Genomic DNA, 27,859 nt, shown 5'->3' on the forward strand with positions numbered 1-27,859 from the left:
CATGTCCATTTACATCTACACCTGAACGCTTGACAAGAATTACATTTGTACCAATGTCTGTCTTTGTGTTAAATGTGTGTGTGGGGAAAATGGGGTACAGCTTGTCCGAACTGCAGCTCTTCAATCACGTTAGTGCGACGGGACAGTGAAGGGCAGGGAGGGGCAACGGAGGACGGGACATCAGGGAGGAAAGGGTCAGGCGTTAATGAAAGCAGCAATCTCTGCTGTCATGTTAGATCTAAGGCCCAACTCTCACTGTCCTCTCAGTGTGTATGTGTATGAGGGGAATCAGTGCTGTCATGTCAGATAGTGTAGCCCAACGTTCACTGTCCAGTCTGATGGCCTGTTTGCAGGCAGCTCGGTCTGGTCACTTCACATCAGTGTGAGGGACATGTGTGTATGCGTGCTGAGAGATGTGTGAGTGTGCTGAATAAGAACATCCTTACGTGTGTGTTGGAAAAACGTGTACAGTCTGTCTAAATGTGGGCTGTGAGAAAGACGGAGAACAAGGCTGTCACTTTACCTATGTAATATGTCATAATCTGAAATATGTAAATGCATCAGGATGGATGGAAGTGGGTAGTTGGTTACACCAAGCTTTGCTCATTTGTTTCTATTGCTTACCGATAATATATCATATTGTACTGCAGGATTATACTTTGGGTTCCAAGGTTATTAATAACAAAAGACCAAATAAAGCTATGCTTAAGGATAACATAAGGAATCAGATGTCTAAGATGTTAATCATACATATCCTGTCTGAAATGTAGTGGACTATACGCATGAGTTCCACATGCTGTAATCTTTGCCCTTCATTAATTAGGCCAGATCAAGTCTTGGTTTAAGTGGGTCCTTGGTTTCTTAGTTCACTGACCATTAGACTGCTCATCAATCGAATTATAAATGAGGCTGTTGGAAGATATCTAGGCACATGTCGAGTGACAGACTCACTTTAATTATTACATGAGAGCAACTGGGATTCTTCAGTATTCCTTCCTCATTTTGTGCCTTTAAGGCAACATTTTTATCGCTCGCCTCTCCTTTTCTTCCTCCATTTCCTCTCCCATCCTTCATAACCCATAATGGATGCTAATCTCCATTGGTTGTCCTGGTAGCATGGCTGCAAATGCACTCTCTTAAGTGAGTCCTAATAAGGTCATGTCAAAGCTCATCCATCCTGCTGGCTACACATAAAAGCTCTCTCTCTCTCATCGACTCTTTCATCCTGTTTCTTACTTCCTGAAACTGCTGACCGCTGAGCAGAGGAGCTGGACACAGAAGAAGAGAAACAGCCCAAATGGCTGTTTAACATATCCGATGTGGCAAACTAGGCCAGAGATGCAGCCATGCTTAAAGATTCACGGCTAATTCCTCTGACCAACACCCGTCCCCCCTCCTTTTCTCTGCACACACGCTGTGCTGAAGCGGCTATGCTAATTTCCCCCGGCCGTGAATGACAATACGCTCTCTGTCACTCCGCAGTCATAAGCGTCCATGCGATTACTCAACCTCATGTTCCACTCCAGAGGCTTTGGATGACTGTCATCTGACACAATCGTGCACCCTCACTGCCCAGCGCTTTAACAAGGAGGGGAAACGCTTGTTCATCACACCTCTTACCTCCTGCACACACGCTGGACGGCTCTGCAGCCAGAATCTCAATGCAGGACTTCTTGATAATCTGAAAGATCAGAGAAAAATCCCATAAATGAAACTCTCCAAAGAAAAAGCACCCACAAAAAGGTTTTTTTGTCTCTGTGTATAGATGAATCTGTGGGCAGACATGAATATGGTATACTGGTGTCATACCGAGTCAATGATTCCCCTGAGGGCTTGGAAGCCTCCCCATACAGGAAACACATGTTCCATGGTATCTGCAATAGTTGCAAGCTAGAAAAATACAGAGAAAGACGGACAAATTCAAATCACATATTTATACATTGACATGCTCTTTAAAACTTCTTTAATATCCTCCTAAAGATCCTACCTGAGTCTGGTTGAATTCTTTTACCCCTACACAGTATACAATGGCTCCCATAGTCCGGGCCCTCTGTGCCTATAAGAAAACAAATAAATAAATAAAGTTAACTTAAAACAGCTTTGATGGACCGATCATAAGAGGACAGCAGACAGACAACAATAGGTAACTCACGAATTCAGTATTATGTAAAGTTGGCCAGTTAAATAAGTAGGAAATTCAAGAGAGCATGAATAACAGAGTATTGGACGTGACAAGGATATTGGCTCGACATTATGCTTACAATACCAGCTTTATTCACATTTTCATGACATGCCACAGTTTTCATGATGAAGGAAAAAATACGTCTGAATAACATAGAGGTGGAATCCATCAGCATTTGCAAGGCAGTCATATCTTGGTCTTATCGGTTATCTCAAGACGATTAAGCTTCAAATAAACGTCATAACTTATGGATATTTTCATAAAGGTGCAGGCCAACACTTGTATATTAACTCAGATCTTACCGTGTCAAGCCGCTTGTAGGACTGTAAACAATGACGACATAGAAAGAAGGAAATTTTGACCTGACGTACTTTACGCTAGCTTGCGCTCCAACCCGCAAAGTTAGCCATTATTCACAGAGGTGTCGTTGCAAATTATTAACAGATGCATTTCGAGATTATATGTTTTTTTGTCTGTCCTCTCCACACACCTATTACCTTCACAGACACACCTCTGCTGACACACCTCCGTCCCTCCCGCTAGTTTTTTTTTTTATTCACATGTCCAAATATGGCGATGACACTGAAATCCAAGATGGCGAAGGCAGCAAGACAACCGTCAGTTCTTTTGGTCAAATGGCTAATTCAGCATTTGACTCCATCCTTCTCCCGCTGTAACTCTAGTTATTAATACCTCAAATGCCACAGTTTCTCCAGATAAGTCAGCTCTGTGAGATATTTCGTGTCTTTTGGGGCTTCTAAGACTCAAAGCTGCTAATTGGACCAACGGAAAACACGGACCGGATTGTACAGGACTTCATTACCCACAGGTAACTCCGCTTATAATCTCGAACCACCACCACACACACACACACACACACACGCGTTAACTCTTTCCTCCACTGTTGCACTGAGTAACACTAATTGAACCGAAATTAAAGATAAACCCACTCTGAATGAGCTAAGGTAAAATACGGACTGGAATTTTAAACTTCCGGAATGACGTTTCCCGTTCACCAGATGGGAATTTGGCTCTTTTTGGTGATCTGGACCATTAGGCTCAGCTAAGCAAGAAGAGCCGGCTCTTTTGGCTCCCAAAACGGCTCTTTATTTGATTATTATTTAGGCTGCAATTGACATGACACTTTTGGCAATGCCATGACATAAGATTGATATTTGTGCTAGTTTATTACTTCAATGATGCTAAATTTTTTTAACTATTGAAAATATCATGTCATAATGTCACAAAACAGCTTGCTGGCCAACTGAAACCTGCTCTCTAGCTGGGCAGAATGACATTGCTGATATAAAACATTAACGTTACACAGCAGGAGTTCTTAATGCATGGTGTGCCTGTGGTACAGTGTTGTGGTGAAGAGATCATACCTAATAATCAGTCAAATAACAAACACACATTTAAAAAGAAGAAAGAAATAGGGTTCTCAAACAGGATTCAGATCTTATTCACATAAAAGAGGTAGCTCTTTGAACCAGCTCGTTCAGTAATGACACATCACAAGGCTGTCAGGCAACTGAAAGCAAAACATTAAAGTCTATATTTCTGGCGCTTTTCTATTTCTTTGAATATAACTTGTACTGTCTCAACATTTGACCTTGTAGTATGGGGATTTTCACCATTAACTGGTCTTCTTGGCTGCGGAAATGTGTCAGACCAACTGTAGGAAAAAGAGATGATGTGTATTACCTAGGAATGAGTCGTGAACTTGATATTAAATGTTTGCTACATTGTGGTCAGAGAGAAATTTGACGCTGACTTATCTTGAATTCTGGCCTGAAATCATTTTGTTTGTCTTATGTGTCTGGTTCCTTCATGGCAGAAAAAAAGGAGAAGGGGACACACCATTTTTAGTCTGATTACATTAGCACAAGAAAACGATGTCCTCTATTTGTCGCAAAAGTTAGGAATTAATTAGTTTTGTTGTTTACACTAAAAACCAACGTTTAAACACAAAAATGGTCTTAAATGCATTGACTGTGTGGTCGAAAGACGATCTGACTATTTGTCCTTGTAAACAAAGATGACTGGCTGTATGCTTCAAGAGCAAATGATTCATTGTGATGTCAGTAGTGCATTGGTTCAGGATCTAGGCATGTGTTCATCTTCTCTCAATGGACTGTTTAAACCCTGTAATTGATGTGGTTGAATATGTTTATGTGTAAAATGGATAAATAGTTATTTCATGTATCAAGTCTGCCAACCAGAGACTACAAAAGTGAAGAGTTGTAATTAGGAGATTTGCCATCCTTAGAGTCAAAGGAGGAGTGCTTTTTTCTCTTCCTGTTTACTGTTATAAAGACGGTGAAGTATGGGGATGTTGTAATGAAAAACTAAACAAAGAGGCAAACTGAAGGACAGGAAATTTTTTCTTCCTGTTAGCAACAGCCCTAAAGCCTGAGGAAAGACTGAAGCCACCAATTCATAACAATCACTCGCTGATTAAGCAGTTAAACTGTTATTCCAATGTTTTCTTTGTAAAACTTATGTTGGGTTTTTCACTATGCAGAAACAGTACAGCTTATTCCCTCCTAAAGCTAACCAATACAACAAATATGACCCCTTAAAAAAAGAAACTACTGGGGTGCGCAGATGGTCAAGTGGTTTATGGCGCGCACCATGTACTGTATGCGGGTGACCCGGATTCATATCTGGCCTGTGACCCGTTACCGCATGTCTCTTCCCACTCTTCCCTGTTTCCAAGTCTATCCACTGTCCTCCTCTCTCTAATAAAGGCCCAAAAAGGAATCTTTAAAAAAAAAAAAAAAAAAAAGAAAGAAAGAAAAAAACTACCAAATACTACCGATGGATGGATAAATTGTAGGGTGAATGCTTGTTGCGATGTGTGCTAGGGACTAAAATATGAATTAAAATGCCTCTTACCTCTCGCTGAGCGGTGTCAAACTGCCACTCATTCAGTTCTCCATCAGTCAGAGCAATGATAACACTGGCTGTCCCTGCAGAAAACAACACTTTAATTTTCTCTGTAACAGCGGACATCATGTTAACTAATGTAGTGCACTAATGAACAGAGTAGCTTACCATGTTTCTCTTGATAAATCTGTGCGTTAGCCTGCAACAAGAAACATAGTGTTAGTCACTCACTACTCTGAACCAAATCTGTTTAGTTGGAAGAAAACATTTGCAGGTTTTGACATTACTGCACTGAATTAAACATTGGTTTTCAAAGAGGACTTGTGAGGCCCAACTATGGTGGTCACCATATTGTTAATTCTGTCTAACCTCCAATTTCCACATACAGCGAACGTGCCCCAAACCGCCGGCGAATCGTACTGCAGAGCACATCACTCCCTCTCTAGTCTATCAGAGCATTTCCACAGCTGGTGCTCCAGACCGGCAGCGGCGTGTGCCTGGACCGACACTTCACTCCACTTCATTCGAGATACGCTGCAGGTCTATTTTCAGCACCGGCCGCTGCCAAACTGCATTGATACCCGTCGATCAGAAAGCTCCAAGCTGCGCGCCAGGCACAGCGCTCTAGACTCGCTTCCAATTGGCGAGGTCGCTTGCCTTCGGTCGGACCAAACCCGCAGTGCTTCGGTGCGTGGCGCAGTTGTCCTATGTGGAAATTGCGGGTAAGGTGGAAAAAGTACACAACTACTGTACTCAAGTAAAATTACCGTTGGTCTGTTTAAGATACACTTGAGTAAAATAAAAATACTGGTCTATAAGTTTACTCAAGTACAAGTAAAATGTATTTTATTCAAAGTTCACTTCAACTACTGAGGACTGTGTAGCTACTGAAGAGTTGTACAATAAAAAATTACCTTCCCTTATTGGCAATAGCAAAAACAGAATGGAGCTCAAACCAGGCTGTCCAGGTAAAGTCACACCTAAATAATAAAGTAAAATACATAGCAAAATTGGCAGTGATAATTGACAAAATATAAAGTTAAATTTAACACATTTAAATATATTTATTTGTCCAAACTACTCATAGTAAAACTAGACTTTTTACAACATGACAGAACACAGTAACTCTTGAAAATCTGTGGCAAAGTGGGTCTCCTGTGGCAGAGTTAACCTCATAGTCAGGCAGTGAGTAATGATAAAGAGTATGCATAATGCATCTTTTAAGAGCATCTAAAGTCGCAGGTGTAAACTCTAATTCAGTGGATAACCTCACACATGGTGCAAATGTGTCAAAAACAACAGCAGTCCATCAAAAACATGAGCAAAGGAATCCCAGCAGGCATCACTGTACATCAGGCAACATCCAAACACAGAGAAAACACAAACACATCTAAACACTCTGCCCAAGAGCACGATGGGAAATTCCGCTCCCACATCCCCAATAACTGTAATGGCAGTGGGCAGAGCTTATTTCACTTGACTTTTTACAGAGGAACTAACACTAGCAGATCAACATCAACCCCATCACTGAAGACCACTTAAAATGACTGAAATCAAGATAAACTCTGAAATGTTGAACCCTAAGATATCAGCGTAACTGTTTCTGCTGTGTCACAACAGCTGTTTTGGCACGTGGTGTGGAATCTTTCTCTTACTATGTGCTTCTGTGTAGTCAACAGAGGTGGAAGTACAAGAGTATTGTACTCAAGTAAAAGTACAGTTACTCTGGTTAAAACTTTCTTGAGTAGAAGTAGAAGAATTGATTTCAAAATGTACCCAAAACAAGTAAATTAGCCCAAAAACTAGTCAGAGTAATTTGAGTAAATGTATTTAGTTACTTTCCACCCTGATGCTGGTGCTGAGGCAGACCTTTAGCATCCTGGTAAACCACTATGATACGCCTGTCCATATGACTCAGGCATATTTTTCTTAATTCTTTGCCTTAATGTTAATAACACTAACAGTGTCAAGTTCTAAGAAAGATTATCACCCAGTGTGGATGATGATGACTTCAGTTTTTAGACTGAGACTGTTTTTTGAACCAGGCTGTTAATGTATTTATTCCTGCTGTCAAATTGGACATTTCAGTATGGGTGTTAATGGGACTTCTTGAGCTTTTGGAGCCAACTTCAAGTGGACACATATGGTACTGCAATCTTTTGCATCCCTGCACTGGCTCTGGTTTTCAACACCAAAGATTCTGTCTTGTTAAAAACATAATGAAATCACACAGTTCCAAGGCAGATTACAGCCCTAATTTTACCAGGATTGCAAACATCTTACTACTCTTTGGTATATATCTTAAAATTTGGAGGCCATCTGGAAATGTTTCTTTTTTACCACCAAAACATTTTGGGGATTTAATAAGAATGAGAACAAACCACATGGCAGTGTGGCTTAATTTCACAATGCCTCACTAAGCATTTTCAATAAAAAATAAATCAAAAAGCCGTTCCCATTGGTGTCAGGGTAGCTGACAGGCCCATTTTATCCTCTGTGAATATTTCAATTTAAACCTTACAGTGAAGCCAGAGCTAATGTGATTTAGTCTGGCTTTCCATTTGTGTGTGGTCCTCAGCCTCTTACCATCTCCAGGCCTAAGTTCATAAATGTGTCTCCTCCAGGGACAACCTTCTCTAGAGCCCTTAAGCCTCTGTCTATGGCCTCCCTGCAGAATAAACAGAGAAAAATCCTGATAAAACATACTGGGAAAAAGCAACTCTCATGCAAAGGTATTGAGAAATATTCCACAGTGGTTTGAGTTGGCAAGTCATTGTGTGGCTCAAGAGGTATTCAAGCCCATCCTCAGCCAAAGTCTTCCCCAGGAGACTGAATGGACTGTTTTGTATTATTTGGCTGCTTAAAGCTGGATTTAATTTGTGTTAAATTCAATTTCTAAGATGCAAGAAAATCTGGTCAAAAAATCCTAGTTTCCAGAAGTTTGGAACAAAAGATAAACAGCCAAAGAGGAAATATGAAGCACTTGTAGTGAGGTTAAAGACCATGAGTGATGAGGTTTCAAACAAAAACAGTTATGGCTGAGGTGATTTTTAGGAGCAGGTCTCACCTGTTCTCAGTCAGCTTCATGATGATGTTTCCTCGCGTGGAGAAGACGATGAAAGACATTCGCAGCATGGGGCTGCAAAAACAGTTGTTTCACATTAATGCTGGCAAAAACAAAGAAAATTCAAAATTCTTCAATGACTAATCCGGTTTTTTACCTGATAAATTTCTCTGCCAGCTGCTTTACAAAGGAGTAAATCTCTACCCAGTGATGCTTCACACTTCCAGACCTAAAAAACAACAAAAACAAAAACAAAACATTATTAGGGATAGAATGTGATTTCTCCACAGGTTACTAATTATTCTCTGCTGCAGCCAATAGCATTCTTATTATTAAATGCAGGATTTCTAGTTAATATACACAGCTGTTTTAGGAATTATTCATTCAAAATGGAGCTGCTTTTCCTGGGATAGGATAAAATCAAAGCCAAATGTGAGAAACTATGGCAGTCATTATCCAATTAAGTTTCTCTGGGGACTGAACACTGGCCAGTCCAACTCCTTAGTCCACACCAAAATTGCTCAACAAACTTCAGAGTAATAGCTGGGAAATTTTCTGTCTGTTCAAGCTCCGACTTTGAAGTTCCTGGATTTCTCATCAATTATTACAAATGTGAAATCAATTTTAAGAGTTTTATTTCATTGCTAAATGTGAGAATAACATGCCATTTGCTTCATTTTGCTAAGTTTCCATGGATGATAAATCTGAACTACATGATGAAATATTTAGATTATAAAATACACATCCAAAGCTGCAGATAATCCCAAGACTGGCAACTAAGTGTTCAATATGCTAATGTTTCTAACAGCACATATTCTAAAAATAAAAACAAATCCATTTTTAAAATGGTGATAGCATCAAAAGTTCCTACACCACTAGACAGATGCTTAGGAGAGGAATTCATCCAGAAAGAATTGCAAGAAAGTTTTTATCTGCTCCCTAAACTGCACATAAAAACATTGGCAATGTTTCTGTAGAGAAATGTTCCAAAGTTTTTGTACAATTTAAAAAATATACAGGATTTTTTCTGTAATTTTGGGTAGTTAAAAACTAAGCTTTTCCTGCTGCTGATTTTCAGAGATAAACCATTTTAATTCAATGGAACAGCACTTCACTTGTCAATGCCACTTCTCCACCAATCAAAATCAAAAAGAGGCAGGAGTTTTGATATCAGCTCTGCCAACAACAAAGGTGAAGGAGAAACTTGTATGACTCGTCTTTTCAAGGGTAAAATGAATAGTTCTACAGCTGCCACAAATACCAGGACAGGATTCCTTTACATCATTTTCTTGTTGATATTTTCCTGGATAACAGGGAAATCTTAAACATACAGAGCGATTTCAAAACAGCCTTATGGATACTTTAAAGAGAAGTGTAAATTAGCTTTAATAACCTAGCAGCAACGAGAAGCACTCTCTAAAACTGAGGTTGTTTGCACTGCCAGTGTAAAGAACAGCAGCTGTAGACACAGGCCGTAATATATCATTCGATTTTTCTTTCAGGATTTACTTTCAAGCTTTATATGCCTTTTTGGATGAAGACAGTGGATGGAGTCGTAAACACAAATGAGAGAGTAGGGAATGACTTCCAGAAAAGGAGCCACAGGCCAGTCAGTAACCTGGGCCAACCTGGGTAAATGGTGGTCCGAGGGCCACATGCAAGACTCCACCTCACTCAGTGGGACCCCTCAGGTCAGTTTCAGTACCAGTGAATTATAAACATGGAGAAAACATGCAAGTAAAATATGTTAGAAAAATTACTACCATGTTCTCTTACATGAAGAATCAGTTTGAAATTGATTTGATTCTTTGTTTCTCATTAAGTGAACCATTTCTATTTTAACTTGAGTTAAAAAACATAAATGTTGGTATAATAAATGATAAAGACAGCAACACATTTTCCTTTCATTGCATTATTACTAAACAGGATGGTTAGAATTAGCATAATAATGACAATTTGTATCAATTTGGGTCTTTGGCTTTGACTATAAAATGAATGCAATCCTCTTGGTAACCAGAATTGCCCATCCCTGAAGAAAGACTATCTGCGTCACATAAAATGCTCAGTTTGACAGCAGAAATAAACACGTTGGGCGCCGGTGTAGCTCAGTAGAGAGCAGGCACCCATTAGCAGAGGGTAGCCCTTAAGGCAGTGGTCGCAGGATTGTCTTGGTGCGCATGTCTTCCCCGCACTCTCCTTATTCCTGTTTCTTTACACCTGTCCTATCTAAAGGTTAAAAGCCCAATAATAATTAAAAAAGAAATAAACATGTTTACAGCCTGGTTCACAAAATATTTTCGTCTCCATAACTCATGAGATTTTTATCACTCATCTGTTTGATTATATGAAGGCCAAAATTCATTCATAATTAGGGCCATATCTGATCTGACAGATTGGCAGGCCCATCGTAACTGTTTGTCAGAAGGCTTAAGGCTCACCACGGCTCCACATCTGTCTTGGTTCACTGAAAGTTAGTTTTAGTATGCATTTCCAAAATGCCATTCGTCATCTTTGGACTTAAAAAGTGTGCTCTAGAAGCCAGTGAGTGACGTTAATGAGACTACACCCACATAAAGTCTCTGTTCAGGATAAACAGTAAGGATTTATCTCTTCCCTGTTTGAGGACATTCCTGTGCTGGATCAGTCACATTCCATTAGTTTGGACAGTAACCTGTCAGCGGTGAGAGCTGCCGGTTAGCCCGCTACATCCTGCTGCAGCTATGACAGTCTCTTTAATGAAGCCCAGTCTCAGGGGGGTGCTAATGGGGGCTAATTGCTGCTGGGCCAGAGGGGTTGAGGTTAGACAGGGACAGATGTAGCAGTCTGCCTCTAGCAGGGACCATGTAGCAGGCAGCTGGCCTGTGTGTCCGCGCTCGTGTGTGTGCGTGTTAGTGTAAGCGTTTGTGTCAGCGTGCTTGTGTGTTGGATTGGTGAGGGGGAACAGATGGTCGCAGTGAGCAGAGCCAGTCTAACAACAGGTTGGGGGTCCGCAGAGAGAAAAGGCTGGGACATGAACAACAGCAGGACAAAGTAGTAACACTTAGCAGGGGGTAAATGTGAGTGTGAGGGCCTGGTTAAGGATGCAACATCAAACAGCTCCTACAGCAGAGGGCCGGGCTGTCTGTGAGTGTGGCAGGGTCATAAAATGAGTGAAAGTCTGGGCTGGTTATTCATGATGACTCTTTTGTACCTCTCATTGAATCAGTAGCTTCCTCTTCTTTTTCTCTAGGATGAAGAGATGATAAAAGCTCTGATCCTGGAAGAGTCCCCTCTGGGTGCAGCTACTGTCTAAACTAATCATCTCTGAATCATCAGATTAAGAGTAAACAACACATTCACAACTAAAGCTCAGTTTCAGACCAGATACAAAACTATGTAACTTGTTATCTGACTTATCAGCTGCTCATCATTTACATGATTACATCATTTATTATCATATTTCTTTCAGAAGCTGTCACACTGCTCACCACTGCACTATTGTATGCAGCCTTGTGCATTTAAGTTTAATATTCATTTTTTAATGCTTGAGAGCAGAGTGAATTTTCTTTTATATTGCTGCCGATGCTGTGTATATTGTTAGAAGACATGACAGTGAAAAAAGAAAGAAGGGATCCCAGGTTTTGCAGTGTCCATTGAACACACAAGCATGATTTGGCTCAAGTTTGAAGCAGCTAAGGTAGAGAATAAGGATTTACTCGTATTTTTATTCAGAACTGGAGAAGCTTTTTAGAGGCAAAACGTCTTCAAGAACCTCAGTCAGGTCCAATTGCCCCCTCCACTAATGTGTTGTATTTTACTCTGCAATATGCAGTTTAAAAAACTGAATTATTGTGTTATTTTGACTAAAACTGGACTTTTAAAATACATGTAAAGATGAAAAGGGGGATAGATAGCTGAGTGGTAGGACTGCACACTTTGTGTGGCAGCTGTGGTTCTCAAGGTGGACAGCCAAGGTTCAGGCCAAGCCTTTGGCTCTTTTCCTACATGCCATTCCCCAGTCTCTCGCCCTCATTTCTTTCTTTGTCCACTGTTCTGTTCAAATAAAGGCAAAATAACCAAAATTAAATCTCTGTTATATATAGCTGCTAAATTTAAAACAATCTTTCCTGTTGAACAAATTCTGATCTGATTTCATGATCAACTGTGAGAATAAATGTTAGAATACTAGGAGTCTTAACACCAAAAGAAGTAGGGATGAACAGATACCAGTAGAGGTTGTTTGCAATCACATGACCCAGAATGTGTGGGAGTCAGGTAGTGGGGGACAACCATAAGGAATGAATGGGAATGGAGCAGATTTTTTTCTTTACAGCTCTAATGGACCTCTATGCTGCAATTATCAGAAAATTTTCACATAACATAGTATTCCTACACTTTACAAAACTGTGTTTTTAGCCAATTTAAATTATTTACTTGACATAGAGACGATCAGTATCACAAATGATCCAGTCCTGCAGACCTCCTAGCGTCATCTAGCCAGATGAAGAGAAACAAGACTCTTGAAGAGTCTTGTACTGAGCTAAGAGGCTAGCTGAGCCCCTTTAACATATAAAAATCCTTATTTGTCACAAACATGTGATGGACTATCAACTGAATAAACCTTGTGGGGGTGAATAACCAAGAAATGATGTGCCGTTCATAAACCAGACTGTGCTACAAAACAGCTCTTTAATGTTTGCCATGGTAGCTAGCTCTTGTTTGAGTGCCAGTTTCCTGTCCTCCATCCTTTGCTGTTATGTAATCCACATTTTAAAATACCAAACTGGTTCTAAATGAAGCGCTGTTTGGGGGCTGACCATATCTGCTGAGCAGAGCCAAATGATCTGCATCTCTTAAAAGAGGCAGAATTCCCATCTAGAAGGCTGGAGGATGGTGAGACGAACATCAGCTGAGGAAACACGAGTAAAAGCAGAGTTAAAAGTGCTAAACCACAGCAAAACTGAACTGAACCAAATGGACCACTTTATGGAAATGGACCATTCATGAGTGGCTTGTCCCGGCTTTAGATGGAGGCTTTTTTAAGATTCCTGCCTGCTGCTATTTCCCTGTGACTTTAAAAAGATGCCCTGTATATTTCACTACACTACTTTCAATACATAACAGTGGCTTAAGAACTAATAATGTTTATATTTTCACACTTTGAATACTTGGCAGTCGTAAACAGCTCAAAATGTGGCTTTTTGGTAGTGCTTCTCTATGTAAAAATCACTGGTTGCCCCATGAGGGGAGTTCTCTGCTACTGCGTGATGTTATCTGCAAAAAACCTATAGAGTATCGGTGCTGACACCAAGCCCAAGTACTCATACTGATAAAATATTACAGATAAAGTACTTTGTGTCATTTTAAAACATAATATTAGCCTCTCATGATGTGACTATGTTGTCATTGTTGGAGCCATGTCAGTTCATTGATTGAAAGATGTCCACCTGTATGTGGCGATATGCCCCATTTCAGCCAGTTATTATGGGATGTTCTAAGTTAACATTTTATGTCACATACTAAGTTTGTAATTAGCAAAATGTTTGTTTGTTAAACAGCGAAAACATGGACAGCTCTGTACATGTCATGTGTGCTCTGTTCTTTATGCTTTGTTTTCCTCACAGATGCCCTGCATGCGTTGATTATGCTGTGAGACTTCAGACTCGAAGACGATAAAGGGACACCATGGAGCATGAGCAGAACCCATAGGTCCATTTGGGTCTGTTTGAGGTTTGTATGATTCCCAACCACATGATGTCTTAGTCAGACTTTGACTTTGTTTACATGTCTGAAAAAGTCTAGTTTAAGTCAGACCAGCACAAAAAAAATTGTTTTTTAACAGCATGAGATACCTTCAAGATTTGTGTTATACTAAACTGGGGTCTCTGTCTGCAAGTGTTCAGACTGATGAAACCTACCAAGTACAGCTCCTGTTACTCTATTTGTGGGACACCAGATAGAGAGGAAATATGCAGCTTGGTATTTGGTGGGGGTCAGACGTGGAGTGTAGGAATGCGGGAATTTGATGGTGTTTCAGGCCAGAGAAGCTTGCACACACATTCTCTACTCAGCATGTCTCATAACTCTCTGGGGAGTGAACCATGACAAACATTGAGGAGGTAAGAACAACCCTTATGCTCTGTTCTTGTGGCAGTTAAGATCTGAAAAATCTCAGAGTTGATGCCATCTTGAGGGAAAATCAGCAGAAGCTTCCTGGAGGCTTGCTCATTCACGCAGGTCTAGACAGTCTGACAAACGGAGGCGTACCACAGGCCTGGCCATGCGTGATGCCCGCACTCCTGAGGCTCTTCCTAAACTTCTGACTCATAGGGTGAGGACTGAAGAGTGACCAACAGATGGTGTTTTGGACATCCAAAAAGATCATGAAATGTGTGGAAATCAAGGCAAAATGTCAGCATCTCTGCAGCCCAGCTTGTGTTTCAGTAAAAATAGGGCAACTGAGGTCAAACATGACGCTTACCTCATCAAAATGTTACACAGTTACCACAGTGTTTTACGCCTTCGCCTCAAAATCACTACATGCTGCAAAATCTGACACTCGCTTCAGAACATGATCTATTCTTCTGGCATTACAACCTGTTATCCTCTGCTAAAATAGTGCAAAAAATCCTGCCTAATGTTTTTTTTTCTCCTCCATCTCCCTCTTCCAGCTAACTCTGCGTGTTTTGACATGTCTGATCATTCTGTGTCCACATGCTTGAACTTTACCTTGCAACTGGAGCCCTAGATATGACAAAAATGTCAATTATAATGTCTGAGCTGTTATGGGAAGCAGTTCAGCAGCTTTGAGGTTGCGGTGAGATCACACATGGGTAATTACTGGAATAGTCAGTGCAGGAAAAGGGGGCAAAAACACCATCTCAGACCATGCAGTCTGAAAATGTCAAAAAAGGATGACAATCTCACAAATCCTTCAGGGTGAGCTGCATGTGTCAGCTTCACCCTAATTTTACCCAGATTTTTCCCACAAGCCCCTCATATTTCCCAATTAATTTGAATGTCATGTCCTGCCTGCTGAGACGACCCCGTTTTGTCTGACAGGGAAAGTCCCGCTGCAAGATGCATATGCAAACAGGCAATACAGGAGGATTTCAAGGACTCCCTGCCCTGAAATCTGGAGAGTGGTGAATGGCAAAGGCTTACAGTTGTTGAGGCTTAAAGGTTGCAGATCTGTGATACTCACATCCATATGAATTCCTTTTGAAAAGAGGTGCAACCCAAAAGTCTGAAAAAGGGGTAAAAAGATGTCCAAATACATAGCTGGGGTTAATCTAAGAGTTCATTAGAATCTGGGTCATGAGAATCTTGGAGGTCTAGGAGCTTGAAGAAATCGCAAGATCTTTGGGATGCTGGGAGTTTTAGTTTGTCATCCTCGCTCTGTCATGCCTCATTTCCTCGAGTCTTTTGCCTACTCCTATCAGATGAGAACAGAAATTCCTCGGAAAAGCTGAAGAGAATAAATGATATTTTGATAAGATCATAAGATTAGGGTTGCATTCCTGAAGATGCAATCCAACCACCTTCATATTTGGCCTAGTTTAAGAAGCATCTAAAGTAAAGTAGTAAATATAGGTCAGATATTCTGCAACCTCTTCTGGAAGGACAGAGACTAAAATTCAGGCAAATTAAATAGCCAGTAATAAGAGAGCCAGCCAAGTAAGAGGAGTCCTCCAAAAGGATTTCATGACTTTGTAACCCAAGTATCCCTTATGGCACTGATCTATAGCATATTAAGAAAGGCTTTTCAAAAAGGAGTGATTAGCTGATGAACACTTAAAACATGTCTTACACCAGAGATTTCCAAAGAAAATGGGCACCATTTGTGCTGCTATCTGCTAATAATCCTTTTTGTCTACATTCATCAGGGTGTTGTGAATCAAAATAGTTTTATTTGTTAATATGTTTTCCATTTTTGTCTTTGTCTCAGTTAAGTCATGAAAAAAGCCTGCCAATGTTTTTATCCTTGTCAAAATGTTTGTTTACAGAATCATCACCCCATTAACGCTTATTATTGCAACTAAGAATTGCAGTACAGTCAAGCATAATCTTTATGTTTTATTGTTGGCTGAATATATAATTTTATTTTCAGAATTTGTTGGGGGGGCAATAAGAAATGGATCATGGGAAACATTGGGCCCCATGATTTGAAGTGGTATTGCAATATGTGGTGTTAAGCTTCAAAAGAATGTGCAAATATACAGACAAAAAGAATGCAGAGTACGAACAGAAAATCCATTATTATCTGTTTCACACCTGGAGAACTTAATGAGCCTTAACAGTCAAATAAATCCCTGATTGAGAATCATTTCTTCTGGAAATATTCAACAAAAGGCTCAGGGTAGCTTGATTTTCTCAGTTTTTAGTGAGGGCACCAGACAAACAGGCTTATTATTGCTTAACTTGACACACCAGATAGACTGTTTCATATATCTACTACATAGGATATATTTCACATTCATCTGGCAGGACTTTTCAGAAAATTCTTGGAAGGTAGTGGGCATGTGCAGCTCTTGTAGTGACAGCAGCAGCTACTGCTGTAGTTTATGAACAGTGCTGTTCATAAAGAGTGCAGAGCTTGTTGGTTGATAAAACTCATGCCGAAACCAGCCAGTCAAAAACATCTTCTCCGCCAAGTAAAGCTTTCACTGGGGTTCTTTGCTCTTGTTTAAATAAGGAAATGTGGCCCAGTTCTGATAAAACTGTTGCGATACTATAGCTACATCTGAGCTAATCCCTAATTAGGGAGTAGCCATGGTTTCCTGTATAACTAATTACTGCCTCATTCTCCCCAAATGACGCTGATTGGTCAGGTTTGTTCTTGGCACAGTGACTTCAGGCTGGGGCTTTGCAAGATGGATTTGCCTGATGATAGCAATGGAATTGGGCCAATCCATGTGCTTTGCTAGGTCGATTCCCTTTGATCTAGGTTCGACTCCCGGTTGTGACATTATTCGGTGTATGTCATTCCCTTTCTTTCCCCATATTTCTTTTCTCTCTGTGTCTGGCCTGTTCAATAAAAGCCTAATAGCCCCAACAATGGTACAAAGATAAAATCAAGCATTATGCTCATGGTATTTTGGCCTTTGTAGCTCCTAAAGATGCATTGATGTTAATTTCAGTCTGTTTCATATAACCATGTAAATATTGACGCTTTTAAACATCTCCTCATCTCTTTTAGAGTTAAGAAAGCTAACTCCCTGAAGAAAAACAGCAGATACGACCCTATTTCAGTCACTATGTGGTTGATTCTGGATGCAGTGAGCTCACAGTAGATGGAGGGAGTAATGGAGTGTAATGGGATGACAGTGAAGGCCATAGCACCGCTGCTGTAGGGCAGCTGCAGCAGCTGTATCCGCAGGCGTCATCAGCCTGAAACTCTATCCATCCTGCTCGCCCTGCCCACATCCCGTGAGGAAAGCTCAGCCTGTTTGCCCCTCCACTTTGAACCGGAGGAAAGAAAAGAAAAGAAAAGAAAAGCAGGAGCCCCATTGTCTGAAGTATTCATCACACTTAAAAATGAAGCAACCACTTACAGTCAGTCACTTAAAGACAAACAATGCGAGATAAAATGAGTTTGGGTGACATCTTCCGTTAAACAGCAAACCGCTATCCAACATGGCCTACTTTTGTGTAGCAGAAAAACATTTAAAAACGCAAGTGTCACACTTCTATAAGTCTAAGCGTGTATTTAACTTCTCTTTAGTACGGTGAACACAAACGTGGAGACTGAGGCTGACTGATGCGCTCCGCGTTTCCAAACAACTGGGCGGTTGCATGGCAATGCGCAGCGAAGAGAAAGTAACAAAGCCATAAATAATATCGGACACTCACTTGTCGAGGACAAAATAGAGGTCGAAAGCGCCCTGACAGGATCTCTCCTCCTCCTCCTGTTGCTGTCCTTTCACCGAGACACCGAGCAAGAAAATTCCCAGCAGAGCCAAAGCGAGCAACATGCGAGCCCTCGCCATCTTTCCCGGTTTACTGCTGACTTCTCCAACAACTGTGACAACAGAAGATCTTCACATTTTCTCCACAAATTCTGCTGTAAACCGACTGTGCGTTAACCACGTGTTGTTTCACGGTGCTTCCTCCCTTTATGTCCTGTGCATTCAGCAGACAGGAGTGTTGTTCTGTTGAAGCCGGGCTCTCCAACTCTTCTCTTTCTGCTGAGAAGAAAAAAAAACTGAACCGAGGCAGAGCAGGATGGAGGAGAGGAGAGGAGCGACACCCGAGGAGAGACACAAAACTCCAATTTTACCCAGAAAAAGAGAAGGCAGCAGATCTGCAGCGTCAGGCTGGGAATTTCCCGCGTAACATAAAACTATTGGAGAATTTGGGCATTTATCAACAGTTTCTCTAAACGTGACTGTTTTTTGTTCGTGTGATGAAATATCAGGGAAATAACGTGAAATTAACCTCAAGTATGGTTCACGTTTAGCCTCAAACCAATGTTTATTTTTAAAGTCCTTATCCCCTCTTCCCCAAAAATGCTAGTTTTTAACCAAGTAATGCTGTTCCCTTATGAGTCATTGTTGTGGTAGTTTCTTCCTGTCTCCTCACTGTCTTTTATTATTTCGTCCTACTGCATACTGCCTGAATACTAATCAGTCAATGTTAGGATGTCATTCTGAACAGTTTTTAGATATCCTCATACAAAGCAGCGTGCCAAGACACTTAAAATCCAGATAATAATGTTTTGCATTTCAAGACTTATCCACCCCACAATTTCAGAAAGATTTTACACAATGTCAGGATGTTGATATTTTGTATGGCAGCCCGCAGAGGACATCCAGTGCTCTAAAAAATATTTGCCACCTTCCTGATTTCTAATTTTTTGCATATTTGTCACACTTAAATGTCTCAGGTCATCACATTTTAATATTAGACAAAGATAATTTGAGTAAATACAAAATGCAGTTTTTAAATCATGAGTTCATTTATTAAGGGAAAACGCATCAAAAGCTAGTTGGCCCTATGTGAGTAAGTAATGACTCCTAAACCAAGTAAGTGCTTGTGCCATCCTTGGTGGCAAGCGTTTGCAACAATCGGCAATGAGTCTTTCAGGTCACCATTGAGGAATGTTGGCCCATTCTTCTTTGCAGAATTGTTGTAATTCAACCACATTGGACAGTTTTTGATCATGAATGGCCTGCTTACAGTTTAAGATTTATGTCCTGACTTTGACTAGGCCACTCCAAAACCTTCATTTTGTTTGTTTGTTTTTTTTTTAGCCATTCAGAGGTGAACTTGATAGTGTGTTTGAGATCATTGTCCTGCTGCATAACCCAAGAGCGCTTGAGCGTGAACTAATTGCCAGACATTCTCCTTCAGGATTTTCTGGTACAGCACAGAATTCATGGTTCTAACAATTACGGCAAGATGCATACCTTCCAAAGAGTTCAACTTTTATCTAGTTAGTCAACAGAATTTTTCCCAAAAGTCATCATCAAGATGTTTTTTTTGTCATATGTGAGATGTGCCTTTGTGGTCTTTTTGGTCAGCAGTGGTTTTGGCCTTGGAAATCTCCCATGGGTGCCATTTTGCCTAGTCTCTTTCTTATTGTTGAATCGTGAACACTGACCTGACAATGATGGAGTCATTTTGTAAGGCTGGCCACACCTGGGAAGGTTCACCACTATTCCAAGTTTTCCCCATTTGTGGATAATGGCACTCACCATGGATTGCTGTTCTTTAGACACTGGGCAGTGGAGGACACAGAAGAACCCGTTTGATTTTTAGGCTGTATAAATATCCCCACTGTTTGTATGTTCATGGTCTTTGTTTCTTTTATTCTCTTATTTCCACATCCACAATTACCAGCAGCTCTCCTCTCTTAATACACATAGGGCCCACACTCCATTTCCACTGTACTGTTTTTTATGTATTTCTGTTCCAACAAGACTGACCAGCAGTACATTTTTAAAAGGCTCTTAAATATTGTTACGCAGCATTTTGAAATTTTTTTACCTGATATTCCATCATCACAGTAGGTGATCCGTGTGTGGAGGCTTATTGTTGATGACACAGTGTATCAGAACGATCATTCTAAACTGAGAACAGCATTTGCAGCAACGAGATGCAGAAAAATACTTAAATGTTGACATAAGAAGCCTTAGTTTTAATATGGATGGTGCAATTACAGGAGCAGATGTACCAGCAGACACCTCTCTCTCTCACAAACTCTTTGTTGCAGATGGCAATACACATATACTTTGGTGATTGTAAATATAGCATGGTGGCAAACTTGAGTATAATATATGAGAAAGGAAACACTGCATAGAGACAGCGCAACAGCAATGGATTTGATCATTTATGGCTGTCCTGACCATGAATTTATCTTAATATTACATATATTTATTGGTGACTTGTTGTTGTCGGGTAAATGTGTAGAGTTATAGCCATGTATAACAACAGACTGCAACATTTGCATTAATAAATACAGTGAAAATGAGATAGAGAAGACTGATATTGATAATGAAAGCAGTTATCCGTTATTTTGAGATCATCTTGCAAAGACCACACTAGGTCGAAATGGGTTTAAATAGTTTGGTGTTGAGATCATGCAACGGCTAAGAAATGGAGGGATGAATTATGAGGAACTGAGCAGATGAATATAGAGATGATATTGGGTTATTGTGAGTGTGTTTGAGCCGAGGAAAGCAGAGGATTTGAGACTTGAGTTGATGGTCTGAGCGATGGACTGGCTTGAGCTGGCGATGGTGCAGCCAAAGGAAGTTGGAGGAGATCTGGATAGAGGGGTGAAATGACTTGCTTTTGTCCACTGATGTTTGTATGATGTGAGGGAACCAGAGGGGCAGACTTTGGGCGGGGGCGCCATCTCCTTGATGCTCTCAATAAGGAGCCCTAGTGGTTCCTGTATGAAGACAGAGAGGTTAGAAATAGAGGGGGTTTGGGAAGGAATAATGTGAAAGCAGAGGCATATGGATGGCAGAAATGGGATTAGGTAGGGGTATGGTCTTCATCCCTGAACCAAGTTTCTAACACTATAACTCGTTTTTTCTTGAGCTGTTGGGGACTATCTTTCTATGATGGAAAATCAAGTTCTTAAGAAAGAAAAAAAAATCATTATATTTATCCCTCAAGTGGAAAGTGAATATGAAATAAAAAAGTTGAGATCTCAACCAGTCTAATGATTATTTACTTGCAATGATAGAAAACAAAGCTAAATAAAATGTCTGGATGTATGTCCATTTAGGGCAGGGTGCCCAAACTATGGCCAGGGGGCTAAATATGGCCCGCAATCCATTTTTGATGGGCCCGCAGCAAATGTAAAAAATATAGTGACATATGGCCCACATTAGAACATGAAGCTTTTGCTTGACTGTGTTGTACATCTTCGTTTCAGAACAAGGCGGTGCTACCATGCTAATTCTGTAAACAAACATTTTGACAAGAAGACTTTTTTGATGTTTTTTAAATTTGTGACTAAACTAAGATGCCACTAACCTTGCAAAGCACATGGATACGCCTGTTTCCGTGTTTCTCACTGGTGAATCCATCTTGGAAAGCTCCCGTCTGAACCATTTGGGCCTGGTTAGAAAGTGACAGGACCAATCAGCAACGAGGGGCAGTCGCCTTTCGGGCACGGCGGAGTTGTGACCTAAGCAGCAACAAGAGGCCAGTGCAGATATGGTGGAAGAGATTAGCGTGGATGCTGCTAAAGCGTCAGTTTTATCAGAACTTGACGACATTTCTTCGGTAAAGAAACAAAGAAAAGCAGTGAGTTGTTTTCTTTTCAAAAACGTCAAACGTCATGTACTGACATGTCTACAGTCGCCATGGTTCACGTTATGAAGTTCTGTATGGAGATTACTCCTTCAGTAGGGGCGCAGCTTGGTAGCGGATACGTCACGTGTTTTGTTGCTCTGATTGGCCCATAAAGATGTGGCAGACAGAACGTTCATCCAATCACCCTCTGAGTTTTTTTTTTTCAAAGGCTCTGCCCTTTCCCGATCACTGTCTATGAGTGGTTTTCCAGATGGATATCCATCTGGCATGCCAGGTTAAGATGACACTGTAAATGGTAAAAACATTTCGCAACCAAAGTAATAACAATATCTCAATTTATAACTCCTTAATTGATTACCACAGAATATGGCAGCACCGATACCATTCCAGGCGCATTGTCAGGGGTAGCCAGGGCCAACCAGGGTCCCCTGAAATCTGATTGGCCTCCCCAAAGTTCTTGAAATAATTGGCTATTTGCCTTGTCAACCACTAACTATCCATGAGAGGATTAACAATCACTAAGAATGTCTTAATAATGGATTGGTTTTAAAAACTTTAATATCCTCAAGATCTGGTATACAAAAGCATCCCATCGTTCTTATATATTTCAGTATGTGGCCCTCAGTGGAAATAGTTTGGACACCCCTGACTCAGGGCTTTCATAGATATCCACTCTTGACAGAAAGTTATTTCGCATTAAATGGTCTGTTCCTCTTTCCCACACTGTAAATGTTGCATATTGCACTTTAACCAAGCAGTTGGGTTTAGAAGTGTTGACGTGATCCGGCTCTCTCATTACACAAAGCTGGCACGATAACCAGCAGGACATTTATCCAGTCCAGAGCTTTGATGCAGAATAATCCATTAAATGCTCATTAGACAGAAACATTTAGTTTATGAATTATGCATTTGCCCAGTGGCAAACCCAGACCACCCTGCATCATATCATGGAAAAGTGGCCAATTTTATTATTTCCCATTGCCCACGGAGGCCAGTGAAACACCCACCATGTGTTAATGGAGCTTATTGTTTCCAGAAATGTGACTGAAGACCATCTCTTTGTACCAGATTGGTTTTAAGTACAGGCAGAAGCTCTTTTGGCACAAAAATAAGTGGAAGGGTTTTAATTTCAAACCATAACCGAAAATATGATGGCAAAAGGACAACATGCACACATGATTGAACAATTACTACAGCCTGGGAGAGGCACGTGGGAGGTGTGGTAGGCTATTGTGATAATAAGAGGTTATGGTTCAAGGAAATCTGCTTTCACAGCCTCAGTTTATGCAATTGAAATGCAGTCAAGACTTGGAAAAATATAGATTGTAAGAAACTTAAAAGTGACAATATCGTTTGTTATTTTCACATTATATCTACGCTCGTGTGTGTATTTAGAACAGAATAACACCATATTTTCATAAAAATCTGCGTTTTTCATCGCGTAAACATCCTCCACATCTTTCTTCTTCGTTGAAACGATTGTAAATCAGACACGTGAGAATCAAGGGGCTGTTTTCACTGGATTGTGTACGCGCGTGTGCGTCCGTGAGCGCGCACGTGTTTACATCAATGCGCCACGCTTCAGTGCGCTCCGTGGAGGAGATAAGTGGGAGTGGGAGAGCAGAGGGGCGACAGTACGGAGGGAGAATCGGAAGGATAAGTAACTCACGAAACCAGAGAGCATCCATACCGAGGTCATCTGCACCTGCTGCAACTTGCTGCAACACTGTCGACTCGAATGTCCGGGAGGTGAGTCCACACGCAGCTCTAACACTCTGATTTCTCCTAAATCAACTCTCTGTGAAATGTCAGCATGTTTGACTGGCATTTCAGATTCTCACCAGAACATTCTGTGTTGATGCTGCGCGTCAAGTGTCAACATTTTACGCGATAGAACCCTTCACTTTGTTTTTACCAGAGAGGTAAAAATAATCATTCAGACATTTATTGCGCGTTAATATTGTTGATGCACGAAGAGAAGCGCATACTGAACTTATTCTGCGCACAGAGGAGGCAGTTGGGCTTCACGGCAGATGGGGAGACAAAAGGAGAAACCGAGTGAAAAACTGAGACAAAGGACGTTAGAAATCATTTTGCCTCGGCACCGGCTGCGCCAGACTCAGTTAGAAAGCGCAATTATTGCAGAATGAAACATTATGAAGACATGCAGTTGTATTTATGATTTTGCCCATATTTTACGCATTAATATTACTTGTAACCTGAATCCATATCTAGTAACTGAAGATCACTGCACCTGTTTTATTCCCAGATGGCTCAATGTTTGCATTTGTGATCAATTTTGTTTCATCAAATTACTAAAAATATGATCCAGTCCTTTTACGGATTAAACAAGGCCTCGCCATTCTGCCTTTATTTAGAAAGAACATCTTTTCCCCAAATTCAACCACAGCTTTCTATAAGATATTTTACTGATAATATGTTTTATTTTCTTCCAGTTTAATGATGGATCCCCCGTTCCTGCCTCGGTCCATTTGGACCGGTGACAGTAAATTCCTGCAGCATCCAGCGGATCTGTACACCAGTGTGGTCGTTACGCGCAGCATCCCTGCAGGCACATGCTTTGGTCCCTGTGTGCTCCAAAACACTTTCTACGACACGATCGCCTTCATTGCGCAGAAATCCTGCGACAAGAGAGCCAAGTCCTATGTGTTCAGGGTGAGTGGTGCTGTTGGGTGTTCAACTTTTATTTAGAACTTGATTTGGGACCATAATAAGCTGTTTTGATGGAGTTTAGGACTCTAGATTTTTGTTTTTAATTTGCAAATTTGATGCAACTTTTTCTTTGTTTCATTTGGCTATATTCCACGCGCCCAGTCTGCTACTTTAATCAAATTAAATAACATCCAAAATGTAAATTAAACCCGTTTGAAGACCAGTCTGTTAGATCTGACATAACTTTGCCTTTTGGCTATTTTTACGCAATTACAATGTTGTGTACAAATAAATGAAAGTATACATTTAAAATGTATTTTGCTCTAAAATGACAATGATCCTCGTCAACAGGTGGACCCTGAGGCCATGCGTAATTCCGCTCTTGTGTTGTCCTGGCTCCGGCTCGTGCAAGCTGCGCGTAATGGAGAGGAGCAGAACACGGAGGCCTTCCTGAAAGGGGGTCAGCTGTACGTGAGGACCATCCGTGACATTAGACAAGAGGAAGAGCTGCTGGTGTGGTACGACCTGGAGCTCTCTCACCTGCTGGGCTTCACAGACATGACCAGAGGCACGAGTGAAGGTGAGGAGGGGGTCTGAAGTGTGGGTCAGGGTACTGTGCCAAAACCAAACTATATCCTCTTGAGTATATTGCATATTAATGGTTGGTCGATTGCATAATAATAATATTTTGTGAGCAAATAGATTCAAACACATTAAATTCGTTACTGTTATGCCATTATTGGATTAATTTGTGCTCATGGGATTTTTTTGTTTCTTTCAGATTTCAGATGTGGAAGATGTGACCAGGTCTTCAAGCACGAGTATCCTTTCCTGGCTCACTGCAGGTTCCTGTGTACCCAAGTCAAGAGTGGCACCTGGAGCCGCGAGGTTTACGAGCAAAAGCACGTGGAAATTAAAAGACAACATCGAGTGACTGACTTCCACAACATCGCCAGAGATTTGGAACACAAGAGATCTAATGAGGATGCGGAGATTTCCCCAAAGAGAAGGAAATACGAGGAAACTCTTTACCCCAAAGGACGGAAAGCGGTTCTTTTGGAGAAAACAAATATTTCAAATGATGATAATATCACACAGATGAGTAAGGGCTACGAGCAAGCAGCAGGAGATGAACCTCCCTCTGCGGGGAAAGCTGATAAAATCAAATCGAGTCATTTGGGATGTAAAGATGATACAGGGGATGCCAAAGGGACTTTTACGCACGAGAGAGAGGCTGACGCACGAGTGGAGGCAGGAGAGAGCTCTAATGTGCGCTCAAGCAGCAGCAGCGCCTTTTCTCTGGTTGTTTCCAACAGCCAAGGAGAGCAGAAAAGCGCCTTTTGTAAACCGAGTAAAAGAACTTCTCCTGTTGAGCCGCAGGCGTGCGTCAGCAGCGTTCCAACAGCCCCCTCTAGCCGCCTAGAGGAGATGACTGACGCCTTTCCCTCCAGGACTGTTGTCGGATACAACAACCTGATGGCACCCAGCATCCTGAGCTCTGACTTACAGACTGTGCCCTCCCCAGTCGCGTTAAATAACTCGTTCCATTACGCACCGGAACACTGGTCCAGGAGCATCGGCGTCCAGCTGCAGACCACGTCCTCTCTCACGATCCTGCCGCCGACTTTCACCTCATTCGGGGTGTCTGTGCAGAACTGGTGCGCCAAATGCAACCTTTCCTTCCGCATGACGTCAGACCTTGTCTTCCACATGCGCTCTCATCACAAGAAGGAGTTCGCGGCGGAGTCCCAGGTGAGGAGGAGGAGGGAGGAGAAACTCACCTGCCCGATCTGCCACGAATACTTCAGAGAGCGGCACCACCTGTCCAGACACATGACGTCACATAACTGAAACAAAGCAAGGACATAAAAAACTTTATTTATTTCCAACATGATGCTCATATTTAACAAGTTTAGACTCTGAATCCACGCTGACTCTTTGGTGCGTAAAAGTGAATGTAGTTAGCTGTAAAGATAAGACAAAGCGGACACACGTCCCCTTCAACACCCTGCCCGCTAGATGGCGGTAGAGGTGCGTGTGTGACTGATCTCACTGCAGTTTGTTGTCTGTCCTGTAGGCCTGTATGATAGCTTGATGATTATTTTGTGCCTTAAGGAGCTCAGGAGGAGAAAAAAGACGGGGAGGTCTCGAGGACAGCTTATGATTGTCAGAAATGTCAATCCTCTAATTTATCTGCTTCTGACTGTTCTGATTTGTAAAAGAGACATGGATTGAGTGTGTTTGCACTTTGATTTTAAACTCTTAAAATATGAAAAAGAAACACGTGTTGAGTTTTTTCTTCTTAAAACAAAGCCTGTCAGTTTCTTTGTGATCAGGTGTGTGGAGACTGAAGCAGTGCCTCCATATTTAACTCTCAGCTGGTGGAAAATAAATTAAAACATTGAGGGTGTTCATACAAAGAATGATAGCATACATAAATTGCGATTAGAATTATATATATTCATATTTTACCAATTTTTCGCATTTATTTTTTAATCAAGATCAAGCCTAATTGTAAATATCTAGTTTTAATGAATTCATAGGAATTTAACCCTTTAAATGCCAGTTAAAGTGCAAAAAAACTGATGTTTGTACTGTAGAGACACTAAAAAGAACTATTTTGAATATAAGACATGCAGCTGGATTTCCTTGACATGGATGATTACAAGCTTGAATATGTTTATAATAGCAACAATGTTAATTTTATACATTATTATTTCTTTTTAAAAATATCAATTTTAATTATTTTTTTACAATCTGGGTTTTAAAGGTCAAAAGCTTGGACACCGCACATCAAACGCAATAAAAAATTCTATACTCTTTTTGTTTTAAATGAAGATCCTTTTTGCATTATTTTTTAAAATCATGATCAGACTTGATCACTGAAATCAAACTTTACATTATTTTTGGAAATTTAATCTATGAAATGCCAGTTTTAATACATAAAACCGTGATATATGCAAAATTAAAAACAAAATAAAGTAAAAAAAAAAAAAAATCATACACTACAGGCAAACTGGATTTCTTTAAGGGATTATCATATTATCACATTAAATATGTTCATATTTGAGCCTAAACTTTGTTTGTTATGCATTGTGTGTTTTTTAACTTTAAGAATTTAATAAATTGTTGCACACTGTGTTGCCAAAAATGGCTGCCATACATCAATAGCAATAAAAATACTGTATATTTTTTTAAATCCACTCATTTCAATTCATTTTTTAACCTCAATAAGACCTGATTACAAATATCAAATCTAAATTGATTTTCGGGGAATTTAACCCTTCAAATACCAGTACAAA

The 27,859-nt window shown here is 40.7% G+C and overlaps 2 protein-coding genes across 4 annotated transcripts in view; one reads left to right on the forward strand and one right to left on the reverse strand.

The window, feature by feature from the left end:
- antxr1d (ANTXR cell adhesion molecule 1d) overlaps window positions 1-18,360 on the reverse strand; it is a 44,225-nt gene extending 25,865 nt beyond the window's left edge. For both annotated transcript variants that reach the window (XM_041788917.1, XM_041788918.1), the window contains exons 1-9: window positions 17,967-18,360; window positions 8,293-8,364; window positions 8,139-8,210; window positions 7,658-7,739; window positions 5,240-5,270; window positions 5,081-5,154; window positions 1,988-2,056; window positions 1,810-1,890; window positions 1,621-1,681 (exon numbers count right to left, since the gene is read on the reverse strand). In XM_041788917.1, coding sequence (XP_041644851.1) covers window positions 1,621-1,681; window positions 1,810-1,890; window positions 1,988-2,056; window positions 5,081-5,154; window positions 5,240-5,270; window positions 7,658-7,739; window positions 8,139-8,210; window positions 8,293-8,364; window positions 17,967-18,103 — 679 coding nt within the window. In that variant the 5' untranslated portion in view covers window positions 18,104-18,360. The remainder of the gene's footprint in view (window positions 1-1,620; window positions 1,682-1,809; window positions 1,891-1,987; window positions 2,057-5,080; window positions 5,155-5,239; window positions 5,271-7,657; window positions 7,740-8,138; window positions 8,211-8,292; window positions 8,365-17,966) is intronic.
- Window positions 2,490-26,790, forward strand: prdm8 (PR domain containing 8). Of its 2 annotated transcripts, none has more exons than XM_041788920.1 (5): window positions 2,490-3,011; window positions 13,739-13,844; window positions 24,341-24,560; window positions 24,909-25,137; window positions 25,339-26,790. In XM_041788920.1, exons 2-5 carry the CDS (start codon window positions 13,807-13,809, stop codon window positions 26,406-26,408), a joined length of 1,557 nt encoding a protein of 518 aa, XP_041644854.1. In that variant the 5' UTR covers window positions 2,490-3,011; window positions 13,739-13,806; the 3' UTR covers window positions 26,409-26,790. The 2 variants fall into 2 exon arrangements, with proteins under 2 accessions (XP_041644854.1, XP_041644855.1); XM_041788921.1 differs by lacking the exon at window positions 2,490-3,011 and adding an exon at window positions 9,690-9,826.
- Window positions 26,791-27,859: the final 1,069 nt, after the last annotated feature.

This window comes from Cheilinus undulatus, linkage group 6, assembly GCF_018320785.1.
Source record: "Cheilinus undulatus linkage group 6, ASM1832078v1, whole genome shotgun sequence".
NCBI lineage: Eukaryota > Metazoa > Chordata > Actinopteri > Labriformes > Labridae > Cheilinus > Cheilinus undulatus.

Excerpts from the sequence above, each read along its gene's own strand:
- prdm8 (XM_041788920.1), top strand. The coding sequence starts at position 13,807 with ATGAGCAGAACCCATAGGTCCATTTGGGTCTGTTTGAG. Across the intron at positions 13,845-24,340 it reads TCCATTTGGGTCTGTTTGAG|TTTAATGATGGATCCCCCGT; the intron begins GTTTGTATGATT and ends ATTTTCTTCCAG. Across the intron at positions 24,561-24,908 it reads CCAAGTCCTATGTGTTCAGG|GTGGACCCTGAGGCCATGCG; the intron begins GTGAGTGGTGCT and ends CCTCGTCAACAG.